The 19,120-nt window shown below is 44.0% G+C and overlaps 1 protein-coding gene across 1 annotated transcript in view; it reads right to left on the bottom strand.

Moving 5' to 3' along the window:
* The window catches only part of MYO1D (myosin ID), a 253,291-nt gene that overhangs the window by 129,634 nt on the left and 104,537 nt on the right, over positions 1 to 19,120 (bottom strand). Inside the window, exons 4-6 of the mRNA XM_030220531.1 lie at positions 16,254 to 16,419; positions 12,413 to 12,466; positions 4,195 to 4,290 (exon numbers count right to left, since the gene is read on the bottom strand). Of these exons, the coding sequence (XP_030076391.1) occupies positions 4,195 to 4,290; positions 12,413 to 12,466; positions 16,254 to 16,419 (316 nt within the window). The remainder of the gene's footprint in view (positions 1 to 4,194; positions 4,291 to 12,412; positions 12,467 to 16,253; positions 16,420 to 19,120) is intronic.

Genomic DNA, 19,120 nt, shown 5'->3' on the forward strand with positions numbered 1-19,120 from the left:
GCAAAGAACAGAGGAAGGCGGAGCTATGGGAAAACTCCACCCAAGGGCAAGCTGATTTGCTACTCATGTGGAAAGGAGGGACATGTATCTAAATGGTGTAAGGAAACACAAAACACTCCCTCTAGCTCACCTAAGCCAATGGAACTAAAGAATTCTCAAACCAGGAAATGTATGAAGGACAAAGATAAACACAAGGGCTTTCTAATGGCAGAAAAATCTTTGACTATGGTAAATAATAATTCAAATGAAAGTACTTGGATTTTGGATTCGGGGAGCACATGCCATTTAACCAATTGTAAGGATTTCTTTCAGGAAATGTGTCCAGAGGAAGGTATTCTTAAAACTGCAAACGCAGGGACTGCTAAGATCCAAGCAAAAGGTATTGGATTCTTAAAATGCAAAGTGTCTAATGAAGTTACAGAAATTCCTGTAAGTGATGTCTTGTATATTCCCCAAGCAGTTTGTAATATGCTTAGTGTATCTACAATAGATAAGAAGGGATTTGCGATTCATTTTGAAAACAGTAAGTGCACAATCTCTAAAAATGATGAAGTGTATGCTGAAGCTTTTATGCATAATGATGTTTATAAGCTGAACATTTCAGGTGAAGCCTCACATATGGCGCAAGTAAGGAAGAATGATGGTAAATGTAGTCTGGAAATCTGGCACCGCCGCCTGGGACATCGTGATTCTAAGGTGATCCAGGATCTTTACAGTAAGCAACTGGCCACCGGCATTCAGATAAGTGCAGATGCTGGTAAAATGGAGAAATGCATAGACTGTGTTACTCAAAAAGGTGTGAGACCCTCATTTCCTGCATACACAGGAAATAGGAGTAATAAAGTGCTGGACTTAATACACAGTGACTTATGTGGACCGTTTAATATCCCATCATTGGGAAATAACAGATTTGTGCTAATATTCTTGGATGATTTCTCTAGATATTGTGTGGCCTATTTGCTGAAAGAGAAAAGTCAAGTCACAGACATGCTGAAGAAATACGTAGCCATGGTGAGCAATAAATTTGAAAGAAAACCAAAGGTTCTTCAGACCGACAATGGTGGTGAGTTCACTTCACAAAGCATGCGCACATTTCTAGAACAAGAAGGCATTCAGCATATCACAACAGTAGCTTATACACCAGAGCAAAATTCTGTTGCAGAGAGAAAATTTAGGTCACTTGTGGAAATGACCAGGTGTATGCTGTCAGATAGCAATCTCCCTAAAAGACTATGGGGGGAAGCCATTCTCACAGCAGTGTACCTACAAAACAGAATGCCAACTAAAGGCGCTGAGCGCACACCACATGAGACATGGCATGGTAGGAAGCCAAACCTGTCACACATAAGAACATTTGGAAGTACAGCATATGCTCATGTACCAAAGCAAAGAAGGCATAAGCTGGATTCCACAACAGAAAGGGGCATTTTAGTTGGCTATACTCCAGGACACAAAGGATATAGAATTTTGAATCTGAAAACTGGCATTGTTGGCATAAGACATGTTACATATTTTGATGAAAACAAAAGGGTTGATAAAGGCTGGATTATCCCAGATGAGCCTTATCATCCAGAATATGAAACTAGAACCATAATAGACATGCCAGTGTATATAAATGCCATACCAAGGCAGATGTCTGAAAGCAACTCACCTGTATCTAACGAGGAACAGGCAGAGGAAGCAGACACAGAAAGGATCATTGAAGAAGACAGTACAGTTGGAGAAGGGGAATCAATTGGAGAAGGACTCTCAGATTTAGAGGATGCGGAAAGGTCAGACCAACCTGTAGTCAGACGCTCATCCAGGGAAAACAAAGGTGTTCCACCCCCAAGACTGTCTTACCTAACAAAGTCAGCAGAAGCTCAAGAGCCCTTAACATGGGATGAGATTGAGAAAATGCCAGCAGAAGAAGCTGCTGAATGGCATAAAGCTGCACAAGAAGAAATTGATGCATTGGATAAAAATAATACTTGGATTCTTACAAAATTACCTCCTGGCAAGAAAGCTATAGGATGCAAATGGGTATTCAAGTTAAAAAGGAATGCACAAGGAAAAGTGGAAAGGTATAAAGCCAGATTAGTGGCAAAGGGATATCTTCAAAAATATGGAGAAGATTTTGATGAAGTGTTTGCACCTGTAGTGAAACACACGACAATAAGAACACTTCTGAGCATTGCAGTCTCAAAAGGCATGCAAGTCAACCACATTGATGTGAAAACAGCGTTTCTTCATGGAGAAATAACTGAAGACTTGTACATGGAACAACCAACAGGTTTCATAAATACAAAACAAAGACAGCTAGTGTGTAAATTAAACAAAGGTCTTTATGGATTAAAGCAAAGTGCAAAATGTTGGAATGACAAATTGCATGAAATATTGACAAATTTAGGATTTAAGCAAGGTGAAGCAGATAAATGCTTGTACACTAGGTGCACAAATGGACAATATGCATACATTTTAGCTTTTGTTGATGATCTGCTCATTGCAAGCAAAAGTGAGCAAGAGTACAAGGACATTGTAAAATGTTTAAACCTCAATGTTGAGATAAAAGAACTGGGTAATGTGTCATACTATCTTGGTATAGAAATTGAGAAACAAAATGATGGTTCTTATCTTCTAAGCCAGAAGCAGAAAATAAATGAGCTTATTGAAAGTTTAGGTATGCAAGATGCCCAAGTTGTAAGCACTCCCATGATCACTGATTTTCTGAAGGATTGAAACAGTAAGAGAACCTTTACCAGATAACATCCAATATAGATCAGCCATAGGTAAGCTTTTATATCTAGCTACCACATACAGGGCTGATATAGCAAATGCAGTAGGAATTTTGAGCAGAAGGGTCAGCTCACCTACCAAATCAGATTGGACTGCAGTTAAAAGGATGGTAAGGTATTTAAAGGGTACCATTGATTGTAAATTAAAGATTTCAGCCAATAGTAATCCAAAACTAATATGTTACTGTGATTCAGATTGGGCAGGGGATCATTCTGATTATAAATCCACAAGTGGATATGTGTTTATGTATGGAAATGTACACATTTCATGGGCCAGTCATAAACAAAGTATTGTGAGTTTGTCTTCTACAGAAGCTGAATATGTGGCTGTATCGGAAGCGTGCAGAGAACTGATGTGGATTGAAAAACTTATGCTGGATTTCGGAATAGCTGAAAAGAGACCAATCCAGATAATGGAAGATAATCAGAGCTGCATCCGACTGTCACAGAATGACAAGGTTCAGTCACGCACCAAGCACATCGCAACGAAATACCACAACGTGCGAGAGTTGGCGAAAGAAGGGGTCATCAGTCTACACTATTGTCACACCAGTGAGATGACAGCTGACATCATGACCAAACCGTTACCCAGAGAACATTTTGAGGATCTGCGTATAAAGCTTGGACTTTGTATGAATAAATAATTGCATGACAGTTATGCATGAGAAGGGGTTTGTTGGAATGTAATTGTATTTTACATGCATTGCCTGTCACCTATTATTTCTCTGTGATTACTCTGTGACCTCTGATGTGAATTACTTAGAGAGGTCACACTGCTATGCAACTTCCTGTGGGGGTCAGACACAGCACATGCAGCACATGGAGCACATGGAGCTCATGATCTCTCCTAACCTGAGAGGATCTATGGTGGTGTGAGCATCCATTACCATCTAAGCACATGGAAGGAGCTGATAAGACAAATGTATAATAATATGTATATATAAGCCTGTCTGATTATAATCAAACTACAAACTGTGAGTAAACAGATGTTTTGTTACTTCAACTTTAAAGTGACTCAGCAGTGAATTATTCAGGGGTGAATGAGAGAGATGAAGAAAGAAATTAACATTTCTAAAGCTGAAGCTGTGTGTACTAAAATCTGCTAATTATTTACTACAAATAATCCAACACCCTTCACTGTAATGTTCTTTTAAAAATTAAGTTTTAAAGCTTTAATGGAAGCAGGCTGCTCTCTTAGCTGGTGCCATCTTCCTGGTTTTGCTATCAATATAAAACTGTTAAATAGGTCCTCAATGACTCCTATCCATGAGCTTTCTCCCCTTCCAGGGGGATCATTATTCACAACGTGACTCAGCTAGGAAATCTTATGTCATCCGAGGCACAAGTTAGAGGTAGTAGAGCAGTACAGGAACCCGGGGGTGGGGGGGGAGGGAAGAGGGTGCCACGCACTCTGACTTACCTTTAGCTGTGCTCCCACACGGATGTAGTTGTAAGTCGATAGTTCCTTCTGCAGATGCAAGGACCGCAAAGTCTGCTCAGAGCCCCCTTGTAACAACTGCACAAAGGAACAAGGACAAAGTCACTGAATATTCAGGCTACCAAGGAATTTAGTGCTTCAATGCTGACCATAGTCCCTCTTTTTATAGTTTTGCATGCACATTTTCTCGCTTACCACGCAAAATTGCATGTGCAGGTTATAGAACCGTGCCAGTTGTGTGCGAATCTACACTAACAACTATTGGAATTAACTGGCCTTAATTTAGCAGTTATTCACATGTGGAAGGGACATGGGTGGGGCAGAAGAGTGCCAAGCGCTTGCTAAGCTTTTAGAACACAGTCATTTACACATAACTGCCGCATTTATGCCTGTTTTGTGTTTAAGGTTACACACTTAACTGCAGACTGAGATTAATATTCTATAATAGCAATAAAGCACTTAATTGCCATTTTAGGATCTGTACTTAGGGGACCTTTTACTAAAGGGTTGGCACCAGAAATGGCGCATGCTGGAGGTGGGAACTATGGCCGGGCTCCTGCGGTAGTTTCAGACTGACGAACGGCAAGCCACGCGCCAACCCCTCTTTCCTTTCATTCTAAGGTCTGTTCACTTGCTCTTGTGCTGCAGCTGCTCATCTTTTCCATGTCCATGAGTGAATAACTAACGACTGAGAATGGGAGAACATACTTCCAGAGAGGTACAGTAGACAGCACCTGTAACTATTCTATCCTTTGCCAAATCTGTTTCAATACAACCCAGTCAAACATCTTAAGTATAAATGCTCCAACATTATGGATTCTTTCCTTAAGCAGTCCCTCGAAAAATTTAAGACTAGCTTAAAAGACATTCTTGACCACAGATGACTTTGGTAACGATCTTGTAACACCTGCACACTTCCCTAGAGCCTGGTACTGGTAGCACAGCCATGGGATCTCCAGCAACTCCTTCCTTACTCTCCCTCTAACCCTTACTGATTCTTCATTCTTAACCTCCTCTCATCTCCCTATCATAAGTTCCTTTCCTACTAGAGAGCTGCATGGGAATGGAGATAGAGAGAATCCCGCAGGGATCCCCTCCAGTTCCGCAGGGATGGACCCAGGTCCTACAGGGTTCCCGCAGAACAGTGCAATCGAACCGAGCTTTGCTTTCTCTCCCCGCACATACCTCAAGACACCCTGGTGGTCCAGTGGCTTGCTTTGGGGCAGCAAAGATCCCCACTCTTTCCTGCCTGTTACCACCGCTTGTTTAAAATGGTTGCCGAGTCTTCAAGCGGTGGATCAGCGGCAGCGGGCAGGAAAGAGTGGGGATCTTTCCTGCCCTGAAGCAAGCCGCTAGACCACCAGGGTGACTTGAGGTATGTGCGGGGAGGGCTGGAGGGAAGGTGGATGCAGTCGTGTATGTGGGTGGGAGAGAGGGGGGGCTATAAAAAAGAGTGGGAGTGCAGGGGGGAGGGGAAAATTGGTAAGGAGCAAGGAGGTTAGATTGAGAACAGGAGACGGTATCAGGCTATCTGGCCCAATGGGCTGAAGCCAGTAGGCGGAGACTGCCACCACACTGGTTCACCCAAAACAATAGCAAACGCTAATGAAAACCATAGCAAACGATTATTAGACACTAGTAAAAAAAAGGCCCATTTCTGAAAGAAATGAAATGGGCACTAGCAAGGTTGTCCTCTAATGGCAATTATGTTTTTAAGTGACCTGTTAGGAGAGAGTATGTGTGAGAGAAAGTATGTGTGAGAAAAGTCAAAAGCTGTTCCAGTTGGATAGGCAGTGGTTTAAAAGGTGGAGGACAAAATATTTTTTTCTTTTTTCACTTATTTGAAAGCTTTTTAATTTATTTGAAAGCTTCCCAAATGTAGACATAAATATCATGAAAAGCAAAACTGAATATCACTAAAACCACTTCAAAAATTATTGTAGCTGGTAGAAAAAGCACTAATAAAGGCTGTATTTTGTGCTCATTTTTCTACACTGTTCTATACAATACAGTAATACATGGTCAAATTACAGTGAGGATATCCTGTTTACTGAGTGGAGCACCGGTCTTGCAATCCAGAGGTGGCCGGTTCAATTCCTGCTGCTGCTCCTTGTGATCTTGGGCAAGTCACTGCCTCAGGTACAAATTAGATTGTGAGCCCTCCTGGGACAGAGAAATATCCAGTGTACCTGAATGTAACTCACCTTGAGCTACTACTGAAAAAGGTGTGAGCAAAATCCAAATAAATAAATAAAATACTGATGGGTTCATTTTAACTGTTGTAATCTGCCTTGGGAATCCTGGTGTTGTAAACTTAAACTCTCCTTTCACTGGGGCACATGGAATCACATCTTCACCTCATCTCTTTTGTACAAATGGATTATTCTGTTTTGAGCATGTTTCAAAATACTAAAAATAAATATTTCATGCAGATCTCTTTCTTGGGGGAGGGGGAGCGGATGGAGATTACTTGCAGCGGAGACAGGTTATGCAACTCTCTATTTCCTACTTACAATTTTATAGGTAAACTGCCCTGAAAGGTACCTCTTGGCACGATATATCATAACTACATAAAACTTGCAAATTCCTAATAGGCAAAACCACTCCATGGACCAGTCCAGGGCACATCACTTGCACAGGGTCACAACAAGCAGGCTAGATCACAATTTAATTGTACTTGTTTGTTTTTGAAGAAACTTCACCCAAGGCAGTGTACAGCAATCATAAGCTGGACATAGGCAGTGGACAATTACAGCAGTAAAAATATTCAGACAGAACATGTAGCGTGATACGAGTTTAATCATCAGAATTAAATGTGTAGCATGATGTTGTGTTGGATCAGATACATATATATACACCAATATTTTTGTACAGCTTTAAAAACATATTGAAACTGCAGCAGAAACTGGCTCCTCTCCCCCTCCCTTTGGGAACATTTAAAAGACAAAAGGTACTGCCTGCAAAGAGTTTTCAAACTCTCTCCCTCCCTTTTCCTGGGAAACTTTTGGGAACACTTAAAGACAAAAGAGAGATATATAGCTTCCTTCTCCTCCCAATTGAAGGAATGTTTAACAAAAGCATGACTAAGGTCGGTACCTGAAGGCTCATCCAGACATCTCCGAAAACAAAAGACCCAAGAGACAGAAAGTCTGGAGAACCCATTGACAACAAAGAACTCAGAGGAAAACCATAAACAAAATATTTGCCTGTCATCAGAGGTATACCTGCCCCCTCCCATCAGTTATCAGGCAAATGGACGCCAGGACATATGCAGAAAGGAAAGACTTATAATGTGATCATGTGAACAGACTACAATAACCATAAGGCCTTGCAAGTTATCCAGTGCAAACCAGGAAGCAAGTGCTGGGACTCTGTGATCATATCCTCCTGCAAGCTTGCAAGATATAAAAGATAGAAGCTGTTCCAGACACAAGCAGATTCTCTCTTCAGCTGCAACTCAGATCCATCTCTGCAGAAGCCCTGCTCCCTGCTCCTGACCATGTGCTCATCACTCAGCTCTGTAACAAAGACTCTCCTGTAAGTTAAATTATAACCTTAACTTTTAAACTGGCAACTTTACTTAAGTACAGATTATCTGTAAAGATCTCTTAAAGGAACTATCTCTCGCTTGTAACCTTATTTATATGATTGCACTAAGCATATTGTAACTTAATAAACCCTTTTGAAGCTAAATATATATATGGTCTGTTCTTTCTTAAACCTGGTAATGCAGGTCAATGCAATCCAATAAATATAGCATTTAATTCCTTTGTATTCTTGCAATTGTAAATCATTCTTACCTTATAGGTAAGTGGTGGAGAAACATTAGTGAGTGCTCTAGCTATCCGCAAGTAAATTATTTCTTGTAACAAACACACGGGAGCATAGGCGGTCGGTGGCCCAACTGTTTGGGGAGGCTAAAGGGGGCGGGGTTGGGGTGGAGCCAGGGGCGGAGCTTATATTCACAATTGACAACACACATATGTATCATATGTCAAAGAATAAAGTGGTTGCTCAAAGCATATACTAACCACAATTGCTCAACTGTAAAACATTATGCACAAATTTGTGCAAAAACACACTCAGAACCTAACTGTACCATAACACTAGGCAGACCCTAATACACCAATATACCACCCATACGGAAAATGCAGAACGTCAACAATATGAAACAAGGGATCATAATATCACAATTCTCATGTAGAGCCACAAAACACCCTTTTAGGGTGGATAGTGTTCACAATGAGCTCCTTTTATTAACGACCATATGTAGATCCTTCAAGAGGTAGTGTGTCATGATTTAGGCTCTATACCCTTTCTGATGTTTTGGTGCCACCTCAGTAAGGCCAACACACAATCTCTTCACTGCAAAACACTATACACAAACTTGTGCAAAAACACACTCATAACCTTACCAAACCATAACAGCACTAATTCCAAGGACAGGACGAGCTACAACCTTATGCATGGAAAGACAGCATTATAATTACACCGGGCTCTAAAACACCAGTACACAACCTAGTAAAACAAAAAAAAAACAAAATGCCGGCAAATACTACATGCTAACAGAATACTACATCTTGATCATGCATGAAAAACACATGACACAACAGATATGAAGGCAAAACTGGAAAGTTACCTCAAGAAGTCAGACACAGCATGCAGCAATACTAGAAAAATTGAAACTTACATGCAAAATATCACAGATGCACATTTCCAAAAGCTGATATTTCAATTAATAAATTCAGAATAAAATTCTTCTACCTTGTTGTCTGAACATTTTATTTTTGTAGTCACGCTGGTCCAGTGTCTATTTTCTGTTTTTGCAGTATCCCCTGTCCGTTTGACATTTCTTCTGTTTTGTCCACCATTCATCTTCCCTCTGTGTCCCTACTGGTCCCGTCCAGCATCTCCATTCTGTGTGTCCCTATCCCTATCTTCCATCTGCCTTCTCAGTGTGTCTGTCCTTCCATTACATTCAGCATCTTCCCCCTGTGTCTCTTTGTCTTGCTCTTTCCTGCATTTCATCCTGTTTGTCCCTCCCCACCCTACCCCATTGTGTCCAGCATTGCCCCTGTGTGTCCCTTTCCCTATGCTTTCTCGATGCCCTGCATCTCTTCTCGGTCTCCCTAACCTTCCACTCTTCTCTGTCTTTCCTTCCTCCTGCACTCCTACTCTGGGGCCTGAATGCCTTCCTCTTTCCCCCACCAATGGTCTCCCACCAATTGCTCTCTCTTGGGTCTCCAATATATCTCCTACTTTCTTCCACTCCGTCAATCCTCTCTCTCTCTCTCCCTCCCCCCCCCCCCATATCTATCCTCTTATTCTCAGATCTAGCACCTCTCCCTCCCTCCACAAATCCAGCGTTTCTCCCCTTTCCTTTCACCCCAACCTCACGGTCCCAACTCCCGGCGGCTCTGATTCTCACTCTCCTCTCTGTGGTCCGATGGTGCAACTAATTTGTCTTGATCGCTGAGGGTAGCGACACCGAAGCGATTAAGGCAGGCTGCCTCGGTCTTCCCAGTGATGCCTCCCACCCACTCGGAACAGGAAGTTGCATCAGAAGAGGGCGGGAGGCATCACTGGGAAGACCGAGGCAGCCTGCCTTAATCGCTGCAGTGTCACTACTGACAGCGATCAAGGCAAATTAGCAGCACCATTGATCGGACCGAAGACAGATGCCTGGGCCGCACCTGAAGCAAACTAATAGCCTACAGAGCCTGGAGATCATGGGGGGGGGGGGGAGACCGATCGCTGTAGTAAGGAGCTGGTAGGCTGGGTTTTAGTTGTTGCTGAAGGCTTTGAAGTTGGTTCATCTTGTACAGGTGCCTATGATCAGGCATCTTTTTGACCACCAGCATTGGGGGGGGGGGGGGCTGAGAGAGGGATGGGTTTGGGACATTTGGAGCAAGAGGCAGGCGGGAAAGGTAACAGCTGGGCTGTGGAGGCTTAGCCTCCCCAAGCCTCTTATACGGGGCACCTATGCACTGGAGGTAATTCTATACAGGTCGCTTAAAGTTAAGGGGGACCAATAGTCAGACCGTGGGAGGCGGCTCACATAAGTGCCACAATTGGTGCTGAGTCCGGATATTCAATGGCAGGCCGTTTAATGACCGATAGAAGAAATGGATCCTCAGAAGCTTAGCAGAGATTGGGTGGCAGAACTGGTGGTTAGGAGGCGGGGCTAGTGGTGGACAGACTTCTACGATCTGTGCCCTGAAAATGGCAGATACAAATCAAGGTCAGGTATACATATAAAGTAGCACATTTGAGTTTATCTTGTTGGGCAGACTGGATGGACCGTACAGGTCTTTTTCTGCTGTCACTTACTATGTTACTGAATATCCAGGAGGTTTTTTTTTTTTTTTGGCTGGCTCAAACTTAACCGGTTAAGTAAATATTCAGCGCTGTCCAGTTAAGTTTATAGCAGCCAAAAATAAGACTGCTGTTTCGGTGGTCCAATTTGGCCACTGAAATTAGTCAGCCAGCACTTGAGGTTAGCTGTTATGCGCTAACTGCAAATATTCGGCAGAGATAACTGGCCATCTTGCGTTGAATATTAGGGGTTAGGTGGCTGAATGCTATTTAACTGTCCAGGAGCCATTCCTGGCTGGTTAAATAGTGCAGAATATTGACTGGAAGGTGTCGGAAGAGTGGACACTAAGGGGTCCTTTTACTAAGCTGCGGTAAAAGGAGGCCTGTGCCTAGCATCAGCACTTGTTTTTCACGCACACTGAGGCACCCTTTTACCGAAGCAGGTAAAAGGCCGTCTTTTTCTGGAAAACAAATTGCTGTGGCGGTAAGTGAATCACTTGCCGTGCAGCAGTTTTGGGGGCGGGGCAGCACTTACCGTCACCCATTGGAAGTGGCAAATAAGAGCTCTCACACTAACCTGGTGATAACCGAGTAGCGATTACCGCCAGCTAAGCACTAGCGCTTCAAAAATAGAAACTGTTTTTGTAGCGCCGGAAATGGCACTTGCTGGGGAGTGGGAACTACAGCCTGGCTCCTGTGATACCCCACGGTAGTTTCAGACTGGCGTACGGAAAGCCTGTTGCCACACACCATAGCCGCCGAGAGGGGGGGGGGCAAAATTCCCCCGGCCTCCAAGAGGGGCCCCAGCACCGCAGTCCCACCCGCCCTCCGTCGTCGACCGGCTGGCACCAGGCCGGGCCCCCTGCATTGAAATCACAGCGCCTCTCACCTCTGTGTGAAAGCGCTGCAGGCAGCAGGGCAGCAGATCGCCTCCCTTCGGGCCTCCTTCCCTCCCTGTGTCCCGCCCTCGTCTGACATAACTTCCGCGAGGGCGGGACACAAGGAGGGAAGGAGGGCTGAAGGGAGGCGATCTGCTGCCCTGCTGCCTGCAGCGCTTTCACACAGAGGTGAGAGATGCTTTGATTTCAATGCAGGGGGCCCGGCCTGGTGGTGGACGGAGGGGGGCAGGTGGAGGGGGGGAGCGGCGGCGGGTGGCAACCTCAGGAGGGGTGGGGGGAGGCAGGGCGACCTCGGGGGGTGGGGTGGCGGGGCCCCCGGGGCGGCCTTACCCTGGGCCCGGCTCAGTCTCTCGGCGGCCCTGCCACACACCAGCCCTTTAGTAAAAGGGCCCCTAAGTGCAGATCCTAAAATGGCAATTAAGTGCTTTATTGCTATTACAGAATATTAATCTCAGTCTGCGGTTAAGTGTGTAACCTTAAACACAAAACAGGCATAAATACGGCAGTTATGTGTAAATGACTGTGTTCTAAAAGCTTAGCAAGCGCTCGGCACTCTTCTGCCCCACCCATGTCCCTGCCACATGCGAATAACTGCTAAATTAGGGCCCATTAACTCCAATCATTGTTAGTGTAGATTCGCACCAACTGGCACGGTTCTGTAACCTGCACATGTAATTTTGTGTGGTAAGCAAGAAAATGTGCATGCAATACTATAGAAAGAGGGAGAATATGTATGGGATATTGGTAGATGGTGAAATTTCTTCTTACCTGCTAGATGCAATTAGCATGTGGGACCCAACTCAGAAATTAATGAGATGTGCCAACCTTGTTTGCCATACTAAAGGATGGCACAGCCCACTCCCACCAACTAGATGGAAAACGACAACTGCTCTCCCCACCCTCCATTTGATTTTTTAAGTCTGTTCTTGCCAATATACTGATCATTCCCTTATCATTGACTGCTCTCCAAGAGGACATGAACTTACCTGGTAGAAGGAGTGAAAGCTCCTCTCTCCCGGTTGCTGCACGATGACTCGAGACTGGCAAGAATTGAAAAAAGCACAAGATTAAAATACGATTTATTAGAGCACGGGCAAAGCATGCAGGCTGGGGTCCTGGCTGACAAAACCTTCGCTCAAGAATCACTCGCTGAATGATGAACTGGGAGAGGACCCGGGCAGTCAGCAGCAAGAAAACACCAAACGTTTCACTATAGGACAGTAAGCCCTGTTCTCAGCTTACCAGCACTATCCACAGTCAAATTTCAGAACACAATTAAATCTGGGCCAATGGATTTTAAATGGGTGGTGTCAGCATGGAGAAGGGTTGAGGATGTTCTGGTGCCCACGCAACAAACCCAACTCACGGATAAAAATCTAAAAATCCCCAGTGACTCTGAGCAACCCCCGACATGGACGGCCTGAAACACTGAGGGGCCAATGCAGAAAACAAGTGCAGATGGCAGGGTATGGTTAGCAAGATATCTGCACACAAGTTTCTGGGCACATGATGCAAAAAAAAAGGGGTTTGCGCAAAAGTTAACCCTATACAGAACCTCGCATTAAAAAGCAGGGCACAGCATATTAAAATGAACGGCGAGGACAGTGGCCTATTTTAACAAGGTGCGTCAGAGGCATATGCACCCCCTATCAGGCCCGGCTCCACTCCCAGATTAAAATCATGTCTGTAGTGCCTGTAGTCTTCACCCGGTCAGCGGCAGTGGGACTGTTTAGGGAGGAAGTCCCAGTGCAGACCGTGGGCAGCCTATGAGTGGTTAAAGACTGCAACACTGCAGACAGGATTTTAAGGTATGGAGGAGGGCACCGGTGCCAGCACCAAGTGGGGGATGAGGGTGGGGGGAGAAATGCACCTCCTGTAAAAATTTTCTAGCTACAGCCTTGGGTGAGGAGGCTATTAGATATTCTGCCCCAGTGCAGAGTAATACGCAGAAGTCTAAGGCTGAGCACAATGCCAGAATTTCAACAGCAGTTCTGAGGAGGTGTAGAGGTAGGGTTACCATATTTTGTCCCCCCCAAAAGGAGGGCACATGCCCCACCCCTTTCACACCCCGCCCCTTTCACACCCACCCGCCCCTTTCACGCCCTCGCTCCGTCACATTTTCCCCTCCCCCGTCACACACCCCTTCACCCCCCCTCCCCTTACCTTACTTTACTACTGCCCTGGTGGTGTAGTGACCTCTTTGGGGCAGGAAAGAGCCCCCTTTTTCCTGCCCGGAGCGCTGCCCTGCATGCATCCTTCCTGTTGCTAATCTCGGCGCCAATTCAAAATGGCCGCCGAGAGTTGAAGTCTCACGAGATCAGCAACAGGAAGGATGCATGCAGGGCAGCGCTCCGGGCAGGAAAGAGGGGGGGCTCTTTCCTGCCCTGAAGGTGGAAAAGGTCACTAGACCACCAGGGCACAAGTAAGGGGAGGGGAGGCTAGCAATCTGCCAGTCTGTCCAGAAATCTGGACAAACGGGCAGATTGGCAAAACCCGCCCGGTTGCCCGGACATATGGTAACCCTATGTAGAGGGGTTAGCTCATTCTTCTGTAGTAGACTTTGTAAGGATATAATGCCGTTTTCTTACTTTTTGCTTCTAATCTGTGAGCTTTCCAGGATCCCCACCCCTGGTGTTCTATCAAGGTACTACTACTACTTAACATTTCTAGAGCGCTACTAGGGTTACGCAGCGCTGTACAGATTAACAAAAAAGGACAGTTCCTGCTCCAAGGAGCTTACAATCTAATGGGCGAAATGTCAAGTAGGGGCAGTCTAGATTTCCTGAATAGAGGTATGATGGTTAGGTGCCGAAGGCGACATTGAAGAGGTGGGCTTTGAGCAAGGCTTTGAAGATGGGCAGGGAGGGGGCCTGGCGTATGGGCTCAGGGAGTTTATTCCAGGCATGGGTGGAACTGGAGTTAAAATCCACTTTCATTCCACACGTGAGAGAAGTCGTGACCCTGAGGGATCCATCTGAATTCGCCAGAATGTGCTCGTGTTTCTCGAGCCGGTTTGGAAATCTTTCCCCCTTGAATGGATAACACCTTTCCATAGCCCTGTATGCAACTTTTAAGTCAAAACAGGAGGTGGCAGTGCTGTGCACAGGTCCCAGCAGGGAAAAAAAAAAAAACGTGTATCTGCACATGTGAAGGAAAGTTCTTCTGTGTATACATATCAGTATCACAAAGTTTTATCACAAGACATTTTTTTGTGATACCAATATTTATCCACAGAATACCATTCCAGCACATGTCGACACTTTCATTGTGCTCAGATATGTACACAGTACTAACTGTCTTTGGTGCAGAACCTTGTGTGCATGTGTCCAGTATGCTTGCTCTGATTAGTGCACAAGTTCTGCGTACTTCAAGTTTGCATACAATTAGTTTATTGCATTGGTGAGCAAAACTTAAGCAGCTTTTTGCACTGGCCCATTGAGCAAAATTGCTAAGAAGCAGGCGTCACTTGGCCTTGCTCTACCTGTGCTAAAATTTAAAAAAAAAAAATCAGTTTTTTTTTTCTTGTTTTTAAACCCATGTCACCTTAAATTCACGTCAGAAAAGTTACACCAACTCTAGGCACCAATTCCAGGGAAAGCACGTGAGAGGTAAAACAAACACTATTGTGTTCAGCGGTATATCAAAAGTTACTGGCCTAAAGCTCTGGAACAACCAGCTACTTCGAGGTATAGTTCAAGCGGAATTTAAAAACTTTATTGTTTCAGCAAGCATTCGAATGCTAATTTCAGGAAAGTAAAATATGCCAGCATGTCACTGAATATATTATAATTGGGAATGTTTATGACGAGAACAGATGTATAAGTTGGCTGAATTGGCATGAAGCAATTTTGAGCTTGTTCTATTGGTTGTATTTTAATATATGTTAATTGTTGAGATTTTAATTTTTTGTATTTTTATTATGGACATTTACTTGTACACTGCCAGTATGATTATAAATATTTTAAATAAATACATTTGTTGCATTTGTATCCCACATTTTCCCACCTATTTGCAGGCTCAAATATTCCAGTCCTCGGCACAAAACCCTCTCTGTTAAATGCTGGATTTCACTTCCTGTACTAAAACAAATGTCTTCTTGAAAGAACCTGGTTTTCTAATAGAATTCTCTGTTCTCACTGAAATATCTCGGACTAAAAGGCCTCAGTAACATGAGAACAGTTTGTTGGATTAGAGCGGAGAGCTCTGGAAAAGCCAGCACACAGGGCTATGGAAAGATTTCATCCATTCAAGAAACACGAGCACATTCTGGGGAATTCAAACCGATCCTCAGGGCCACGACTTCTCTACATGTGGAATGGAAGTGGATTTTAACTCCAGCTCCACCTTGACAGAACATCAGGGTAGGGATCCTGGAAAGTTCACAGGTTAAGGAGCAGTTGGTCAGCAAGGGTACCGGCTGGACTAGGAAGTACCATCACTGTGGTTTGTGGATTCCACTTCAAGCCACTGCCAATCTGTGAATAACACAGAGCATCTCATGTTATATCCCACCCCCACCCCTCCTCCCTAAGATTTGGAACTTTATACACAGTATCACTCTGTTTTTAATGTGAAACACGAACACATTGAAGCCTTTGCAGTGTGGCAGTGCTGGGAAAACCTTTCCCTTTCTGGTCTCCGACTTTACTCCCCAACTCCTGAGACAGAAGAGTTGCCAGTGAGTAGAGGTAACAGCAGGTGTAATGTGCCAACTGTCAGCAGAGCCAACGATAACTCAGGAAGGGTAGGTTTGGGTTTGTAGGCCAAGGGTGAATATCATTTTGAGAGAGTAGTATTGCTAGCTTGAAGCCCATCTCTGGCTCTCACCTTTTCCAGAAGATAATTGTTAATGTGGCCCCCAATAGGGTCCCCTTTGAAGTCAAAATTGATGTCCATGTACTTCCCAAAGCGACTGGAGTTATCGTTGCGGTTGGTCTTTGCGTTCCCAAAAGCTTCCAGCACGCAGTTGGACTTCAGCAGCATGTTCTTCACCCTGCCAGGGAGAAACCCAGTGTGACACAGCAGTACAGCCTGGTTGACGCCAAGACCAACAGGGATCATAAAAGAGTAAAAACATTAAAAAAAAAAAAAAAACAGGGGTAATTTTTAAACCTGTGGCGGTCAGTGTTTTTTATTCATTTATTTTTTTTAACGCTGACCACCTTGGGATTTTCTATGTTGATATCTTTGTTTTGTTGTTTATTTGTAGGGGATTTGTATGGTGTTTTATAGAATTACTTTCTAGGCTTTGTATATTCTGGAAATTTTTGTAAACCACTCCAAATACTTTTTTAGAAGGCGATATATCAAATTCTATAAATAAATATTAAGTGCTGGGCCTTACATGGATACCAGTGTTCAATATCCAGAGATACCTTCTGGAGAGCACCATATTCAAGTACTGCTAATATTCAGCAAAGGACCTGGATAGCTATCTGGGCAACTTAGGACAGCTATTTCTCTGTCCCCAGACCACCCCGCACTGTTCAGATTGTGCCAAGATGGTCGGAAATGATATTCAGACAAGCAAAAGAGTGGAAGAAATAGTTCCAAGAACTGCCAGAAGTCAAATATCTTCAAAAGTTTATTCTACAATAAAAGTAACATACACCATCCAGACCCAACACAGACCATGTTTCAGCAGTGTGTCTTCTTCAGGGGTCATAGTTACGGAAATCCTACGAGGGCTACCGGAACTACTGCTGTTCTTGGAGGAAGTTAATTCCAGGGCAAGGAAATCTTTCTTCTCACAGCTGGTCACCTCATAGTCTAGGCCTAACTATGGGAGCAGGAAGCACAAGGACTATATTGTCTTTTGTATTCCGCTAAGTTGTGACCCCTGAAGAAGGCACACTGCCGAAACACGGTCCGCGTTGGGTCTGGGTGGTGTACATTCATTTATCATTTATTCATCTTATATACTGTTTCTTATTGCTATTGTAAAACAGAACGGTTTACATTAAAACATTTCTTTTATTGAAGAATAAACTTTTATTTTGAAGATATTGGACTTCTGGCAGTTCTTGGAACTTATTTCTTCCACTCTTTTGCTTGTGTGTTTGATTGCTGTGGAAGCACTTACCCAACGTTTCTGGTCAAAAAATGATATCCAGCAAGGAGGCATGGATTTCGGTTATCCCTAAGGCGGGGAAAGACAGGTCCGAATATTCCTCGTACACACCGATTTCAGTCCTCAATGCAGATGTTATGATACTAGCTAAAGTTTTGGCAGGGAGACTGGGAAACATCCTATCCCACCTGGTGCATCCCGATCAGGTAGGTTTATATTGGGATCCCCAAGCAGCCGATAACAAAAGATGGGTGGTAAACCTAATTTCAATAGCACAAACACTCTGTTCCCATGTTCTTACTAGGCATCGATGCAGAGACAGCCTTTATTTAATATTGGGTTGGAACAGACTGTTGTAGGTCATATACGGGATACCTTCCCTTTTTGTTGGGTTGACAGTAGTCTTAAGTACTTGGGAGTACATGTGACTAATGAGATTTCTGGACTTTTTAAAGCAAACTATCCTAAGTTACATAAAACAATTAAGGAAGATTTGGGAGGGGGAAGGGGAATGGGACTTATAAACTGCCTTTCTGTGGTTTTCCAACTACATTCAAGCGGTTTACATATATTCAGGTACTTATTTTGTACCAGGGCAATGGAGGGTTAAGTGACTTGCCCAGAGTCACAAGGAGCTGCAGTGGGAATCGAACCCAGTTCCCCAGGATCAGAGTCCACTGCACTAACCACTAGGCTACTCCTCCACTAGCAACATTCCATGTAGAAGCCTGCCCTTGCAGATCAGCAATGCGGCCGTGCAGGCTTCTGTTTCTGTGAGTCTGACGTCCTGCACGTACATGCAGGACGTCAGACTCACAGAAACAGAAGCCTGCGCGGCCGCATTGCTGATCTGCAAGGGCAGGTTTTTACATGGAATGTTGCTAGTGGAATAGCAACATTAACATTCCATCTAGAATCTCCAATAGTAGCAACATTCCATGTAGAATCTCAAATAGGAAGGGAAATGGGACTTGATATACCACCTTTCTGAGGTTTTGCAACTACATTCAAAGCGGTTTACATATATTCAGGTACTTATTTTGTACCAGGGGCAATGGAGGGTTAAGTGACTTGCCCAGAGTCACAAGAGCTGCAGTGGGAATCAAACTCAGTTCCCCAGGATCAAAGTCCACTGCACTAACCACTAGGCTACTCCTCCTTAATCTCTCTTGGTTTTCTAGAATACCTACTGTTAAGATGAATATACCTCCATGACTTTTATATGCTTTTCAAGCCCTTCCGATAGAGGGACCTAAAAAGTTTTTGAAATCTGATATTTGTCAATTTAGGCAAAAAGCCTAAGGCTCCCTAGGAAGGTACTTTTTAGAAATAGGAAGCATGTGGCAGTTCTTATTGAGTTCTATTATTACAAAGAAGCACAGGTCAGGACCGCCACTGAGTGGTTCAAAATTACTCGCACAAACAACGATGGATAGGAGATATGTCACAGAAACATTTGCTTTGGCTTCCTAGGCACTGGAAAGTCATACCAACTGACATTAGCCCCATTACAATGCATACCATGAGTACACAACCTGATTTTCAATTATCTCACTCTACTACAGTTTGTTATAACCCGAGAGTTCAAGCTGCGGCCTCGCAAGACTTCCGCAGAATTCTTGCA

Source organism: Microcaecilia unicolor, chromosome 12, assembly GCF_901765095.1.
Source record: "Microcaecilia unicolor chromosome 12, aMicUni1.1, whole genome shotgun sequence".
NCBI classification, from domain to species: Eukaryota; Metazoa; Chordata; class Amphibia; order Gymnophiona; family Siphonopidae; genus Microcaecilia; species Microcaecilia unicolor.